Genomic DNA, 16,076 nt, shown 5'->3' with positions numbered 1-16,076 from the left:
GCATTTAGGTTGTGTGTTCAAACCTTCTATAATGAGGATCTACACCTTGGGCCAGTCAAAAACAGTTGCCCACCAAGTCTTTCGTATGTAGTCCGGAGTGATGACTTTATATGATGTTATACGAAGGGAGCATGTCAAACTGAATTAACAATTGCATTTGGTGATAATTTGAGGAGGATTTTTCGAGTAAGATTTTCGAACTCGCGAGTGATGATGAATTTATATAAGAATATCCTTTTATCTAGAAAATAATTTTTTAAGTTCGACAAGGAGTGTCGAGAGCAGGACATACTCTCAACAAGAGTTTTGTCGATAAGATGCATACCGTGTCTTACAAGGGATTAAGTCGAGAGGGTTTACCCTTCCTCGTAGTTTTGATGGTGAAGAAACTTGAGTCGGTAAAGGAATCTGACTTTCATTTCCCTCTTAGAGATTAAGTTGAATAATTTCCTTTTTCTTAAAATAAAATCTGTGAATTATTTAGTTTCTCCTTACCCTCGGTAACTATTAAGATAACACAATAAAAGAATTTGCAGTCGTAGCTTACCTATTAGAATTTGCAGTCTTTCCCCTGACTACATACTGTATATGTCATGCCCTTGATTGTTCCGAAGTAAAGCTTAAATATTCCTCATATTAACTGTATTGACCCATAATTTAAGAGAGACTTGAATCCTATTCTCCTCTCTATTACTGTTCCGTGACACTCCTTTTTCGTCCCATTATTTTTCGTTGTAAAATCATTTTGTAGCCTCATAAAATTCACAACAAACAATCCATAAAAAAAAAAAAAAAATCACAGTAAATATGCAAACACAAGCAAGACCTTGATGAGGGATTAAATATGAAATATATGCAAACATGATTAAATCACACACTTAAGTCCAAAGATAAAAAACAAAAACAACTTGCCAATGATAGTCAAGAATCAAATAACCAAGCAATTGAACTTAAATGGTTAATGAACTCTACTAAATGACAAACCATTCAGAAGATCAATTTGATTTTTGGGTAGAACAAATTTTTGATGAGGCTAAACTTATTTCATGGCGGAACTTCAAATTATCAAGATCCGGTTCAGATGATTAAAACCAAAAAAATATATAGTCAAGAATCAAACGGACGATAATCTAAAAAAATAAATTTTTTATTTTAAAGAGAAAAATAAGTTTTGTATCATACAAGTTATGTTATATATGTATATTAAGCGCATCATTTAAATAAATACATTTTTTTAAAGATAACATATAAATGTTAACTCAAGTGGTAAGAAGTTGACTCAAACCATGCAAAAGTGTGATTTCGACTTTCACTGTCAGCGTGAAGATCTCTTTGGTGAGTAATTTGTAAGTATTTATTAACGTTTATTGAGTCTTAAAGTTTACTATGACTGAATACCAAAGTCCAACTCATCTAAACTTTACTTTACCACAAATAGATATTTTCTAAAATGAAGAACATTTCCCACCAAAGGATCACCCCAATAATACCACTCACTGATAACTAACATGATTCAGTAACCGAAACTACAGGTAGTCCCGACGGCACGGTATCCTCCTATGATACTAGTTAGAACGCTAACTTTCTTTCTTTTGACGTAAGATAACTTTTAATTCAAAGGATCTTTGGTACTGTATAAAAAGGACAATCGAATCAATTATGTTGTTCCATCTTATATTTTGGCTTCTTTTTTTTTACTATAAACTTAAGAGTCAAAATACATGATCATGTATAATTATTTACCTTTACCTTCATTTGAACGGAACAAAAATTTAGAAAAAGAGACACATCAACAGTATAATATATTTGACTTTTAAGGATTATGTTCTAAAGCAGAGGAAAATCAAATTTCAATATGAAGATGTCACACATACGAGTTCATGATGCTGTCTATAACACATATAACTCTATAAAGTATCAAAAAGAAAGTGGTTGTTCTGTATGTTTCATCCTACCAAACCTCAATAAAGTTATAAGCATAAGAAAACCATTTCTAGCACTTAGTTTCCTTAACCAAATGAAACCCTTTTTGCACATCTTACATGCACTTTTGCCTATAAGCCTTCACATACTACTACTATATAATTCAAACATACTTTGGTTTGGCACAAACACATTTGCTTATGCATCAGGAAATGATACAGATTTTTTGGCATTGCTCAAATTCAAGGAATCAATATCCAAAGACTCAAATAGAATCTTAGACTCTTGGAATAGTTCTACACAATTTTGCAAGTGGCATGGAATCACATGCAAGAATCAAAGAGTTACAGAATTGAAACTAGAAGGATATAAGTTGCATGGATCCATATCACCTTATGTTGGTAATCTCTCTTTTTTGACAAACTTGAATCTCATGAACAACAGCTTCTATGGAACAATCCCACAGGAATTGTGTCATTTAGTACAATTACAAAAACTTTACCTCACAAATAACTCATTGGTTGGGGAAATTCCTACAAACTTGTCAAGTTTGTTGGATCTTAAAGACTTGTTCTTGCAAGGGAACAATCTTGTTGGCAGAATACCAATTGAAATTGGCTCTCTTAGGAAGCTCCAAAGAGTAAACATTTGGAATAACAATTTAACAGGAGAAATTCCACCATCTATAGAGAATCTTACATCTCTTGTTAATCTTAATTTAGGTTCCAACAACTTTGAGGGAAATATTCCACCTGAAATATGTCATTTGAAGAATTTGGCAACTATATCAGTTGGTATAAACAAATTCTCTGGTAAACTTCCACTTTGTCTTTATAATATGTCATCTCTCACTCTACTTGCTGTTGACTTGAACCGATTTAATGGCTCTCTTCCACCAAAAATGTTCCACAGTCTTCCCAATCTCGAAACACTTTTCATTGGTGGGAATCAATTCTCAGGTCCAATCCCAACTTCCATATCAAATGCTTCTAACCTTCGATCATTTGATATCACTCAAAACCGATTCACAGGTCAAGTTCCAAGTCTTGGGAAGCTAAAAGATCTTCAGCTCATAGGTTTGTCTCAAAACAATCTTGGAAGCAACTCAACTAAAGATTTGGAGTTTATAAAGTCACTGGTGAATTGTAGTAAGTTGTATGTGGTTGATATATCCTACAATAATTTTGGAGGTCCTTTGCCAAATTCCTTGGGAAATATGTCCAACCTCAACAACCTATATCTCGGGGGCAATCATATATTAGGAAATATTCCTGTGGAATTAGGAAATCTTGCGAACCTATATCTCTTGACCGTGGAAAATAACCGTTTTGAAGGGATTATTCCAGATACTTTTGGGAAGTTTCAAAAGTTGCAAGTGTTAGAATTGAGTGGAAACCGGTTGTCTGGAAATATACCAGCCTTTATAGGAAACCTCAGTCAGTTGTTTTATTTAGGTCTAGGAGATAACATATTAGAAGGAAATATTCCTCTAAGCATAGGAAACTGCCAAAAGTTATATCACTTAGACCTTTCACAAAACAATCTTAGAGGAACCATACCGATAGAGGTTTTTAGTCTCTTCTCACTGACAAAGTTATTGGACTTGTCGGGAAACTCGTTGAGTGGTAGTCTACCACAAGAAGTAGGCAAGCTAGAAAATATCGGAAAGTTGAATTTTTCCGAGAATAATCTGTCTGGTGATATTCCTAGTGCCATTGGGGAATGCGTAAGCTTGGAGTACCTTTATTTGCAAGGAAATTCCTTCCATGGAGTCATACCAACCTCTCTAGCTTCACTGAAAAGCCTTCAACATTTAGACCTATCACGAAACCACTTGTCTGGATCAATTCCTAAAGGTCTACAAAATATTTCTTTCCTACAATACTTCAATGTATCTTTTAACATGTTGGAAGGCGAGGTACCAACAGAAGGTGTCTTTCAAAATTCAAGTGCGGTGGCGGTAACAGGCAACACTGACCTTTGTGGAGGTATTTCAAAACTGCACCTACCTCCATGCCCTTTAAAAGGAGAGAAACATTCAAAACATCGTGATTTCAAGTTGATAGCGGTGATAGTTAGTATGGTTTCTTTTCTTCTTATACTTCTATTTATTCTTACTATCTATTGCATAAGGAAAAGAAACAACAAACCTTATTCTGATTCACCAACAATTGACCTTCTGGTTAAGATTTCATATGAAGACTTGTATAATGGAACCGATGGATTCTCAACAAGAAATTTGATAGGATCTGGAAATTTTGGCTCTGTATACTTAGGAACCCTCGAGTTAGAGGATACGGTCGTAGCCATAAAGGTTTTGAAGCTTCATAAGAAGGGAGCTCACAAGAGTTTCCTTGCTGAATGTAATGCACTCAAAAATATTAGACACCGAAATTTGGTTAAAATTATAACAAGTTGTTCAAGTACAGATTTCAGAGGTCAAGAATTTAAAGCTCTTGTTTTCGAGTACATGAAAAACGGAAGCTTAGAAAGTTGGTTGCATCCAGCAAAAGAAATTGCAGGTCAACAAAAAACATTGACTCTAGCACAAAGGTTAAATATTATTATTGATGTTGCTTCGGCATTTCATTATCTTCACCATGAATGTGAGCAACCTGTCATTCATTGTGATTTAAAGCCTAGCAATGTTCTTCTTGATGATTCTATGGTAGCTCATGTGAGTGATTTTGGCATAGCAAAGTTGCTTCCAAGTATTGGAGTCTCACTGATGCAAAATAGTACTGTTGGAATACAAGGGACAATTGGTTATGCTCCTCCAGGTATATTATAGTTATATTTTTTGGTTAAGTTGTGTAATGTTTCTATTTTTAATTCATGTTTTGGTACTTTTACTTGCTTAAAAATTAGCATTTTGATGAAAACTTCAAGGGTATTAACTGTTTTTTATTCACTTCAGAGTATGGAATGGGTTCTAAGCTTTCGATTGAAGGCGACATGTATAGCTTTGGAATTCTAATTTTAGAAATGCTAACCGGAAGGAGACCTACCGATGAAATGTTCGAAGATAGTCATAATCTCCACAATTTTGTTAAAATTTCAATTTCGAACGATCTTTTGCAGATTGTTGATCCAGCCATTATCCGCAATGAATTGGAAGGGGCTACCGACAGTGGTGTTATGCATTCTAATGTAGAGAAATGTTTAATTTCACTTTTTAGTATTGCACTTGGTTGTTCAATGGAATCACCAAAAGAAAGGATGAGTATGGTTGAAGTCATTAGAGAGCTTAATATAATTAAAAGTTTCTTTCCTACTGGGGATCAAGCTGAATTACAGCCACAACAAAGTATGATGTAAAGGTGCCACCATAGTATTTTTTTTTCCCAGTAATGCTTCTCATTTTCATGTTTTACTTTTTCTTTTGTAAATAAACTAGTGATGGAAATGTAAATTACCATAACTGCTAGATGACAACATTGTTCATCTTCTTAGTAAGGTATGCTTGTAATGTATGCATGATATGGAGATTTATTAAGGATTGGTTAAAGAATTCTCTTGCAATATTCTAAGCAGTATGCTTAAGGCAAATTATTCAATATAAAGGACTGTAAGAGACTTTCAAAGTGAAAATTTCAATGTGTTAGACAGAACCACATAATGTTTGCCAGAAATTAACTTGAACAAGAACAGACTTTTGGCACTCAACAACTTGGATAATTTTCTTTTGCTTTTCTAAACACCTATGTTGTTTTATCATTCACTGTTGTTTGTATTGTTTGTAAGCTCATACGACTAAAAAAGACTCATTTGATAAACGTCATTTTCTCACAAACTTATATCTTATTTTTACTAGCTTATATTGTTTATTGATAAGTTAATTCAAGTAGATTATAACTTTTTTTTATCTCAATTTTACCCCAGTAATCTCAATTGAAAAATCAAATACTATATACACACACATAATTTTATATTTAAAACTAGTTTAGTCGTTAATTTTATCAAAGACCACAAAATTTATCAGTTAGTTTATCCGCTATCGGTTAAAAACTAGTTTGTCAACTTCTATAACTTCATTCACTATAACATGTGAAGGTGTGTGGTACTTTTGCATCCAATCCCATGTGGTTTCATCTGCAGTTGGGAAATCGAAACATGGCCAATTTGACAAGTACATAGATGAAGTTGTTGTGTTGCATCTTAAAGAGTTAAAGCGCTTGAACCTGATGAGATTGGTCACAAGTGGTTAATGAGCTTCAACAAATGAGGAATCATTCGAGAGAATCCGAATTCGATTCCTAGATGTAGCAATCCTTAGCCTGGTTATTACGGTCTCTTCTCTTAAGAACCAGGTGTTAACACCGAGAAAAGAAAAAATAAAATTAAAGCGCTTACTGGAGTATAAAGTTTAGTTAAATTAAGAGTTTATTCAATAAGGGGATACAGCCTTCTTGTATGAAAGAGCTTCCTATTTAACAAGCTTTATGGTTTGTTGAAGCAAATGTGTAGGATTGTAGGGTTGAAGAGGCATGTGTGTAGAATTGTGGAGTTGAATACTATCAAGATTGTTTTTTTTTCAAAAATATTTTTAAAATAAGAATGAAGTCTACGTAAAATCTCTTGAGAGAAAGTTTTATCGTTAATTGTAATCTTACGTGACTTGAGAGATTAATTTTTACCGTAGTGTGCAGAAAATAATATTCAATTCACATTAAACAAACAAAATTAGGTGACACGTATTGTTGAACCGTGGCAATAAATAATGTGGTGCTCCACTTGTCTTGTGATTGACAGCTTATATTTAAAACTAACATAAGGGACATTTTTATCATTGCAACAAAAATGTTTAGAGACAATTTGGTTCAATTTTTTTTACTAAAAAAGATATTTACTAATTCAAATTGTTAGAATACATTAAAAACAACACAAGTTAATGTCAGTGAAATTTAAAAACAAACTCACAACACTTGAGTTAATAGTAAAAAGTGTCAAAATACCTGTAGATGTGACAAAATCAAAAGGACTGAAATATTCATGCCTCTAGATTTGTATCGTCGATAACACTTAAATCATTTATTGAATTTGTAATGAATCAACACGAGTATATCAATCTATACCAAACAAATAGAAAGTCGCACTAGAAGAACAAAATATGACACATTCAGACGATGAAATCACAAAAAATGACAAAAACATATATATAAAAAGATGGGAAAATGAAGCAAATGAGTGATTCCGTACTAAATATATGACCAAAAATTGTGAGAGGAATTTTCAAAATATAAAATTTGAAAGTTACAATGGTTGAATAGAGACCTTTCCGTGAAAAGATGTAATGTTTGACTATTGAAGCAATGTAATCATTTGTGAACAAACTCTTCGAAAGTGTTTTTTCTCTTCACCAAACGACATAAGTTTCTTTATAAATAGAGACACATTAGAAGTAGAAAATAATTCATGAAAGGATACACACAATCACATTCTTGTGAATCAAAGTTCTGCCTAAAATAATATTAAATCATTCTTTCTTTTCTCTAGTACACAAGAGAAATTGACATAACTTTATTTTGTAAACTATCATTGATTGATGTGTTTGGTGTAAATGTGCAAGTCATGTCAAGAATTTCAATAATAACAAAACATTTTTTCTCTAATTTTTTTTTTGTTACAATGATAAAGGATAGGAAAAACAAAACAGAAAAGAAAAAAAAAAGCACACTAGCTACTCCCTAAGGAACAAAGTGTCAGCTGCATCGTTACTTAGAAGATTAACAAGACCAGCGGGGGGTACATCATGATGAAGAAGTTCCACATCAGAAAGAAGCTTCAAGCTTTGCCAAGTAGTATGCAAAATGGTTCCCCTCTCTAAGAGTGTGAGAAACTGTTACATTGGTTTGTTGAAGCATTTGTTTTATGTCTTGGATGAGAACAACATAGATATGATATCTCTCAATGGGACTATTAATAAGATTGATGCAAGCAAGAGAATGAGAGTAGCAAGCAATTTCTACGGGTCTGTTTGGTAAGACACTTCAATTAGCTTATAGCTTATAGCAGATAGCTTATAGCTTATAGCAGATAGCTTATAAGCTCGTCTGACCAAAAAAACTCTGTTTGGTAATGTTTTTTCACCACGAGCTTATAGCTTATTTCGCGAGCTTATAAGCTATTTTTCAGACGCTATTCTAAGTAGTGTTTGAGCTTATAGCTTATAGCCTATTGTTTTTTCTTCCATTTTTACCCTTATCATTTTAATTAAAACCCACATTTACCCTTTATATATTAAAACACACTTATTATTATGTTTTCAATGCGTTGCTCTATTTCTTTTGTTCCTATGTATATCACGTTTTCAAAGCTTTGCATATAGATGATGATTTGTTTTTAACTTTTTTTTGTTCTCGTAACAATTTTTATTTCAAAATAGAATTTTATACTTTATTTTTTTAAAAAAAATTTATACGTTTTTTTTGTAAAGTATAAAAACTGAAATGGAATAAAATTAAAATGAAACTTCAACAAAAAAAATAATATTTTTTTTAAAGAGCAAAAAAAAGTAGTAATATATAAAATATATATTAAGACAATAATTTAATAATTTTATTAGAATTAAAAATGTTCTTTTATGTCATTTTACATTTATCAGCTAGTTGAACCGCTAATTTTACCAAACACTTTAATTAGCTTATCAGCTATAAGTCATCAGTCATCAAATATCCGCTATAAGCTATCAGTCATCAGTCATCAGCTATAAGCTATCAACTATCAGCTAGCTTATCAGCTATCCGCTATTTTTACCAAACAGAGCCTACATAACCCAAATCTTTAGCCATGATCAGCCCGTGACAGATAGCAGAAAGCTCACCTAGCAGGTTGTCATCTGAACTTGGAATAAAACCAGAGAAGCCCGCAAGGAAGAAACCTGTGTCATTACGCAAGAGCCCACCAAACCTGGTTCTAACGGGAGTACCATATGGCAGCTACCATCCACATTAAGAATAACACCTGTAAAATTATTATTGTTCCATCTAATGTACCTGTCAGTCGTAACAGCAGAAGCAGGAGGAGAAAAGTTGATTACAATTTTTGTTCAATATTAAATTTTTATTTGCATTTAATAGAAAGGCGAAATAAATATGTTTAAAGTTAACAAATCTTGCACAATTAATTAGAAGTAATCGTTTTTGAACGAATGTCGTAAGAGGTGGCCGTTTTTTAACGGGTGTTGTAGGGTGTTAAAGCATTCTCTGCGCATAATCGACTCGCGACCTATGATCTGATTTCAATGAACATTTTTTGTTTTAAATGATTTTTCCGACGTTTTCTCTATTTTAATAAATTTTGGTGGCGATTTCACAGTCTTCGAACAATCCTTGAATTTTTAAGCCGCTAAAATAAGGAACCCAAAATTCCTATTAACCCACTTATAAAACGTTAGTGAGAAGTTAATGAATAGTGCTATACATCGGGAAAAACAACCAAATAGACATTTTCTTTAATCAATTAGTTTTTCCATTCCATGTGTAAAGAACCGTTCACAAAATCAAATCACATAACTTAATCCAACAATGGTATTATATCAATGCATACCACGCAAATTAGAAAAACAACGAAAATAAACATGATAAATTCCATAACAACAACTTTAACAAGTTTCAAAATCCAATACTCAATAACATAATTTTTTTTTTCTCGAAATAAAACAAAATTCAAAGTACTCTAAAACATTTCATTAAACCACAAAATCTCAAAACCTACTTCCACACAGCAGCAACACCAGCACCTCTTCCAAACGGCACCTACTGAACAGGAGCAGGATCAACCTGAACAACCCCGGGAATCTCGGACATACCAAGAGCAGCAGGCTTATCAAGAGCCTTCCTATCTTCCAGGATCTTTTTGCCGGTCTGGAAATCTAAGGTCATTCGTGTGTAGTAGCGTTCGATTACTTGGCGTGAGGATTTTTTCACAGTTTTGTTTCTACCTCGACCCATTTTGGTGAATGCGTGAGAGTGTGTGTGCTGTTAGAGGAGAAGGAAGGTGAAGCAATGCAGAGGAATTAGAATTAGAATTAGAATTAGAATTAGGGTTTGGTGTTTGGGGTGCAAACGATAATAAGCAATTGTTTACTCCCTCCGTCTCACAATAATTGTCTCTTTACCATTTTTTCTTTTTCTCAAAATAATTGTCACTTTAGAATATCAATGCAACATTTATTATTTTTTTCCATTATCATACCCTTATTTATTGAATCTCATCCAACTTAACTACTCAACTAACTACAATTAATAAGGGTATTTTAGTAAATGATACTAATTTTACCATCAAAATCAACACAACTAATCATTTTCTTAATAACCGTGCATAAACCTTAAACGACTATTATTTAGAGACGGAGGGAGTATTATTTTTTAGGCTTAATTAATGATTTGGTCCCTTAAGTTATTTGTTGGTTACATTTTGGTCCCATAAGTTATTAACGTTACAATTTGGTCCCTTAAGTTATTTGTTGGTTACATTTTGGTCCCATAAGTTATTAACGTTACAATTTGGTCCCTTAACTTAATTTTTGATTTCGTTTTGGTCCCTTAACTTATTTTTTGGTTTCGTTTTTGTACCTTAACTCTAATTACATAAAGGACCAGAGTGGTTGACGGATGAAGAGTTAAGGTACCAAAACGAAACCAAAAAATAAGTTAAGGGACCAAATTGTAACGTTAATAACTTATGGGACCAAGATGTAACCAACAAATAACTTAAGGGACCAAATTGTAACGTTAATAACTTATGGGACCAAAATGTAACCAACAAATAACTTAAGGGACCAAATAACTTGTTACTATCAACTTGTTTGTTTATTATTTTATTTTATTTTGTAATTTAATTGTTTATTAATTATTATTATTTTGTAATTTTAATTGTTGCTTGATGTAAATCTGTTTGTACCACGTCATCTTCTTATATGATTTGTTGAGTTTTATCCATGAATTGAATCTATTAATACATTTTGTAATGCTTGATGTTGATTATATATATTCGATAAACTTTTAGAAAGAAAAAAATATATTGGGTGTTAGTCAGTTAGCAGTTAGTGATTGAGTTAGCAAGTTTAGTCTCTAAATCCATCGCCACTCTCTAAATCTGGAGTTAATAACAATTTCTTTTTTATTGACAAGCACTAACAACAGTCTTTTAAGTGAGTCTTTGACTACAGTCACAATATTGACCTCTAATATTGGTGGCTAATTCAGTCACAAATATCAGTCGCTAAATCCATCCTTAATTAACAACCGGTGACTAACAGATTACCAACTAATGAACAATGGTCTCTAATTTACTCGCTAATAGTTGCTCCATTAGAAGATCATCTTCATGAATATGATTCCTTGGTTCTTGTTGCTTGTTGATAACATTCCTTTGGCCGGATGCATGAACCAAGCACTATGAGAAATTTACTTATCTAAAACACTAGAGTTGCTTCAGAGGTGTAAGATAAAGTTGTTGGAATATTTTATATTCCGATGTCATCATGTAGGCAAATATCGTAATAATAATTATATTAGTTATTTATCAATTTGGAGCCTTAATTGATTAGTGATCAAATTAAGTAATAAGGCTTATTAGATTTCTGATTCAAAAAAAAAAAGGCTTATTAGATTTCTATTTAGAATATTAATTAATAAATTAATTAATGGATATGGACTCAATATGAGTGGATGTCTGGATGATCCATTAACGGAATAATGGAAACCCTAATGACCATACAATATAAAAGAGGCTATGGTTCTCAATACACCGGACACGGCGAACTCTCTCTTCTCCCCATCTGAAGAGAACTTGAGGCATAAAGGTACCGGTTGAGGAAGAACCAAATCAGCAGCTGCTAACCGTGTTGATTTTGATGTTTATTTCAAATCACCTTCTCTCTTTGTTGATTGTTGATGAGAGGGCTGCCATGAAAGCTTTGTCCAGGTATTCCTATTACCCTAATTCTTAATATGCTTTATAAATCAAACATGTCGTAGATCCGATCATAGTCATGTTCAATGTTTTGTTTGCTTCCGCTATTGATTCGTAATTGTTGAACATGTATTATGAAATCTGTTTTTATTAAGACCTAAATTCCAACAAAAGTCAACTTCTAGTCCATCAGACGCAAAAGGATGCCTTGAAGAATTGTATCAGGGAGACGCTTCCAAACACGCTAGTGAATTAGAGCTTATTTTACTTAACTTGTACACTTGAAAAAATAGTTAGTAAATAGAATATTCTCATGTTTTCTTATAATCAAAACATCAATATAAATGAATTAATTATTCTTGGAACCAATTTGGTTCTTAGGGATGGCAAAAAAATTCGCATCCGTGGATATTCGCGTATGAAATCTGCCATGGATACGGAGCGGATACCTTAATGGATATCCATGGATAAAATAAACAGATATTTTAACTACCCACTAATTAATGGATACGGATGTGGATTTAATGGTATTCGCACCCGCGGATATCCATACCCACTATTAAACCGAATAAATTACATAAATAATCATAATACCTTTCAAATTCCTAAGCAAAAAACCTCGGTACTGTGAGTTGCTACTAGTTATTACATGACTTTCAAGTTTGTATTACACTCCTTTAAAAAATAGTGAAAGTGGTCGGGATTGTTGAAGCAATAGGCTTTGTCTTTGTTGAATATGATGAACTTTATTTATACTTTTGTCAAATCAAAGAACTTTATTTTTATTAAATGTAAGGAACTTTATTTATGTTTTTGTTGAGTCAATGATCTTTGTTGTTATTGTAATGTATGAATATTATGTTTTGCTAAAAAGAAAAGAAAATGCATGTGATGAACTTTGGTTATTAAATTTCAGCTAAACAAACTAACAATTTTTTTTAAATTTTTTATAAATGTTATCCATGGATATATGTATAAACTTGCAGATACCTCAAAATCCGTGGATTACCCGCTAAATCGATATCTACACATATATGGATAGGACACAGATTCGTGTCCTCGTGAGCTTAGCTCAATTGGTATGGACAATGCATAATATATGCAAGGTCCTAGGTTCAAACCCTGACCATCCAAAAAAAAAAAATACAACAGTATTCTTCTCACCACCAAAAAAAATACACACTATTCTACCTTGAAAATTGATTTTGTTTTAATTCCTTTTTTTGCAAACTGGATTTTCATAAATTTTATCGCGAACGTGGTGGTTTATGTTAAATAATTTAAAAGACTTACTTTTTAGGAGTAATAATAAATTAAAAGAATTGAACTTTTTATAAAAAAAAAAAATAATGGTTTAAATGTACTTTTGATCTCCTTATTTTTTATTTTTAAAATTGAACTTTTGATCCCCAATTTTTAAAAACCAACATTATGGTTCTTCAATTTTATTTTTTATTTTCATAAGTTTTGATCCCCCAGTCCATTTTAGAGTTAATTTTGTTGATGTGGCATCATCAACTAATGAAGTGTCGCTCTGGGTGGATAAATATATTATCCATGTCATTACTAATTTACTTAATTAAGTAATAAATATGGAGTATAAAACTAAAAAAATAATTCCTTCAATATTTTTTAAAAATAATAAACAATTTTTTTTGAAATAAAAAATAGGCTTAATTACTATTTTGGTCCCTTAAGTGATTTGTTGGTTACATTTTGGTTCCATAAGTTATTAACGTTACAATTTGGTCCCTTAAGTTATTTGTTGGTTACATTTTGGTCACATAAGTTATTAACGTTACAATTTGGTCCCTTAACTTAATTTTTGATTTCGTTTTGGTCCCTTAACTTATTTTTTGGTTTCGTTTTTGTACCTTAACTCTAATAACATAAAGGACCAGAGTGGTTGACGGAGGAAGAGTTAAGGGACCAAAACGAAATCAAAAATTAAGTTAAGGGACCAAATTGTAACGTTAATAATTTATGGGACCAAAATGTAACAAACAAATAACTTAAGGGACCAAAATAGTAATTAAGCCTAACAAGTTCTTGGAACAAGGTTAACATCCTCAAATACAATTGAAGCATATTTTGCTTCCAATTCCATTTGTAGAGGAATCATACTTGCTTTCTTTCAAATTGCAATACCAGTATCTCCATCGACCATCAGTAAAGCTGGCAGACAGTGACGTTACAATTCAGTAGAGGTAAAAATTACTTGTTGTAGATACTATTGCACCATCATATATAGATTTGCAAGAAAGTCACCAAGTGAAGACAATGAACCATGTGCAGAGCAGCAACAACTCTAAACAACCAATAGATGAACCAATAAAGAAATATTTTCAAAATTATTTTATAAAGTTATTTTTAAAAATATATAAACCAAATCATAATCAAACATGCTCATCAATTTTTCTTTCTTCAAAATCATTTCAACATTGTTACCGAATGTTGATCTAGTTGGCTCATACACCACAAGTGTGTGAGTTCAACTCTCACTATCGACGACGTAAAGACCTCTCGTTGATAAATAATCTATAAGTACCTCTATCAACGTTATATAAGTCTTGAGGTCTGTCTTGCCACTAGGGCACCTCCGGAATCCAACTCACATAAATCATTTTATTAAAAAAAAAAAAGTACCATTTCAACATTGATTTTAATTTCAAGGCTAAGTACAAAAATTTATCTTTCAAACTGAATATGATATTTGATATTGAGTAGGTTCACGAAATTATATATGTATTAATTAGAGAGTTCGTTCTTAGAAAGAATATTTATACCATCTTTCTAAATTCTTATCCTTTTTAATTATGAAAAATGCTAAATATCCAGACAAAAAGTCTCACGATATTATCACGACAGTGTATTGTAATCATGTGGGCCAGCTCTTATGTTTTCCATCACCCCATGTATTCCTATAAATAACTAAATCCAACGGTTGCAAAGCTTCGTGAAGCATTCTAGATAAAAACCTTCACTGTTAATAGCATTGTTGTTTAATTATTATCACAATTTTTTTTTATTGGATGTAGTTATTATCTTGTTTTAGCATAGAGTTGAGAAAGTGGGGAGGAGATTGTCTCCAGTTTTTTATCTCATGTGTAATCTAAGTCCTCCATTAAATTGATGAGAGAATATGTGTATAATAATAAAAAGGAAGAGAGAAAGTATAATTAAAGATGGATAGTTAAGCATCATAGAAAACTTGAGGAATCTCCACCGAAGAGGATCCACTCCCAAAAAAGTGTCGGGAGTAATAATGGTATATTAATCAAGATGATCAAAAGTCATTGACATTGTATCTCTACCGATTAAAAACTTTAAAGCGAGAATAATATATGTAAGTCATATCTCTTGTAATTTCTTCATTCAGTCTATTTATAGCCGTTATAAGACTAATTAGCTATACTTGAGCATGAACACTTTTTTTCACATATTAATTAATTTACTTAAACTAGTCTCATTTGAGAAGTTTTAAACACTAAATATAAATATTTCTTTCACCTAAAATTTGAACTTTAACTGGTCACTTTATTGTTTCTAAAAAAAAACGGTCACGTTATCGAAGTTTAGACCCCTGATCTGGTTCACGCTTTTCCTTTCCATGATGTTTTTTACTAAAACTTCAACATTTTTAACACCGTATACACATGATATGAAAGGGCAAAGTGGGCCATGCCACCCTATTTCGACCAGAATGTGATGTATATAACCTACGATATGCCAGAAAATTAAGAATAAAAACCCAAAAACTGGGTTCAAAATGATCACCAACCATTTGTATTATTAATGTTATCCGGATAAGTCATTAACGCTATTCAGGGAATTAAATTAATCTATGTTAGGTGACATTATTAAAATATAATCCATAATCAAGCTGCAAGTATATAATTCAAAGCGTTTTTATCATAAGGCTATTATAGTAATGGCTTGTTAGAAGCATGTAAACTTAATCATTGTCTCGTTCAAACAAGTAAAATTTTATTTTAGAGTAGACGCCAGCGCTATATATTCCGATTGGAGAATTAACATTTAATTATGCAAGTTAATGGCTGGACGGCCATATCCTAATGACCATATATTATTTGTTTTGTTTCAATGACCATCTCCTTTAATATAAGAAAAAACTATGTTGTGGAAAATCTAATTATACCCTAATCCTTTTATATGTTAATTTACCATTTTTAGGGGTATATCTGGTCTTTTCTCCTACATTGAACAACTATCTG

The 16,076-nt window shown here is 32.0% G+C and overlaps 2 protein-coding genes across 2 annotated transcripts; one reads left to right on the top strand and one right to left on the bottom strand.

Annotated features, from left to right (window-relative positions):
• Positions 1–1,876: 1,876 nt before the first annotated feature.
• LOC146939888 (uncharacterized) lies at positions 1,877–5,444 on the top strand. Its single transcript, XM_085753437.1, has 2 exons — positions 1,877–4,703; positions 4,841–5,444. The coding sequence occupies exons 1-2, from the start codon at positions 2,018–2,020 to the stop codon at positions 5,239–5,241; spliced, it is 3,087 nt and encodes a 1,028-aa protein (XP_085609563.1). The 5' UTR covers positions 1,877–2,017; the 3' UTR covers positions 5,242–5,444.
• A 4,081-nt stretch (positions 5,445–9,525) lies between these two features.
• Positions 9,526–9,938, bottom strand: LOC146939887 (small ribosomal subunit protein eS17x-like). Its single transcript, XM_085753438.1, has one exon. It carries the CDS (start codon positions 9,873–9,875, stop codon positions 9,681–9,683), a length of 195 nt encoding a protein of 64 aa, XP_085609564.1. The 5' UTR covers positions 9,876–9,938; the 3' UTR covers positions 9,526–9,680.
• Between the last annotated feature and the right edge of the window lie 6,138 nt (positions 9,939–16,076).

Source organism: Medicago sativa, chromosome 3, assembly GCF_051527215.1.
Source record: "Medicago sativa cultivar Bolivia chromosome 3, Bolivia_mono, whole genome shotgun sequence".
Classification (NCBI taxonomy): Eukaryota; Viridiplantae; Streptophyta; class Magnoliopsida; order Fabales; family Fabaceae; genus Medicago; species Medicago sativa.
This window is presented reverse-complemented; position numbering and strand designations above follow the sequence as displayed.

Bases quoted from the DNA above. Each gene is read 5' to 3' on its own strand.
- LOC146939888 (XM_085753437.1), top strand. From the start codon at position 2,018: ATGAAACCCTTTTTGCACATCTTACATGCACTTTTGCCTATAAGCCTT. The intron at 4,704-4,840 runs GTATATTATAGT...TATTCACTTCAG, and splicing joins AATTGGTTATGCTCCTCCAG to AGTATGGAATGGGTTCTAAG.
- LOC146939887 (XM_085753438.1), bottom strand. From the start codon at position 9,875: ATGGGTCGAGGTAGAAACAAAACTGTGAAAAAATCCTCACGCCAAGTA.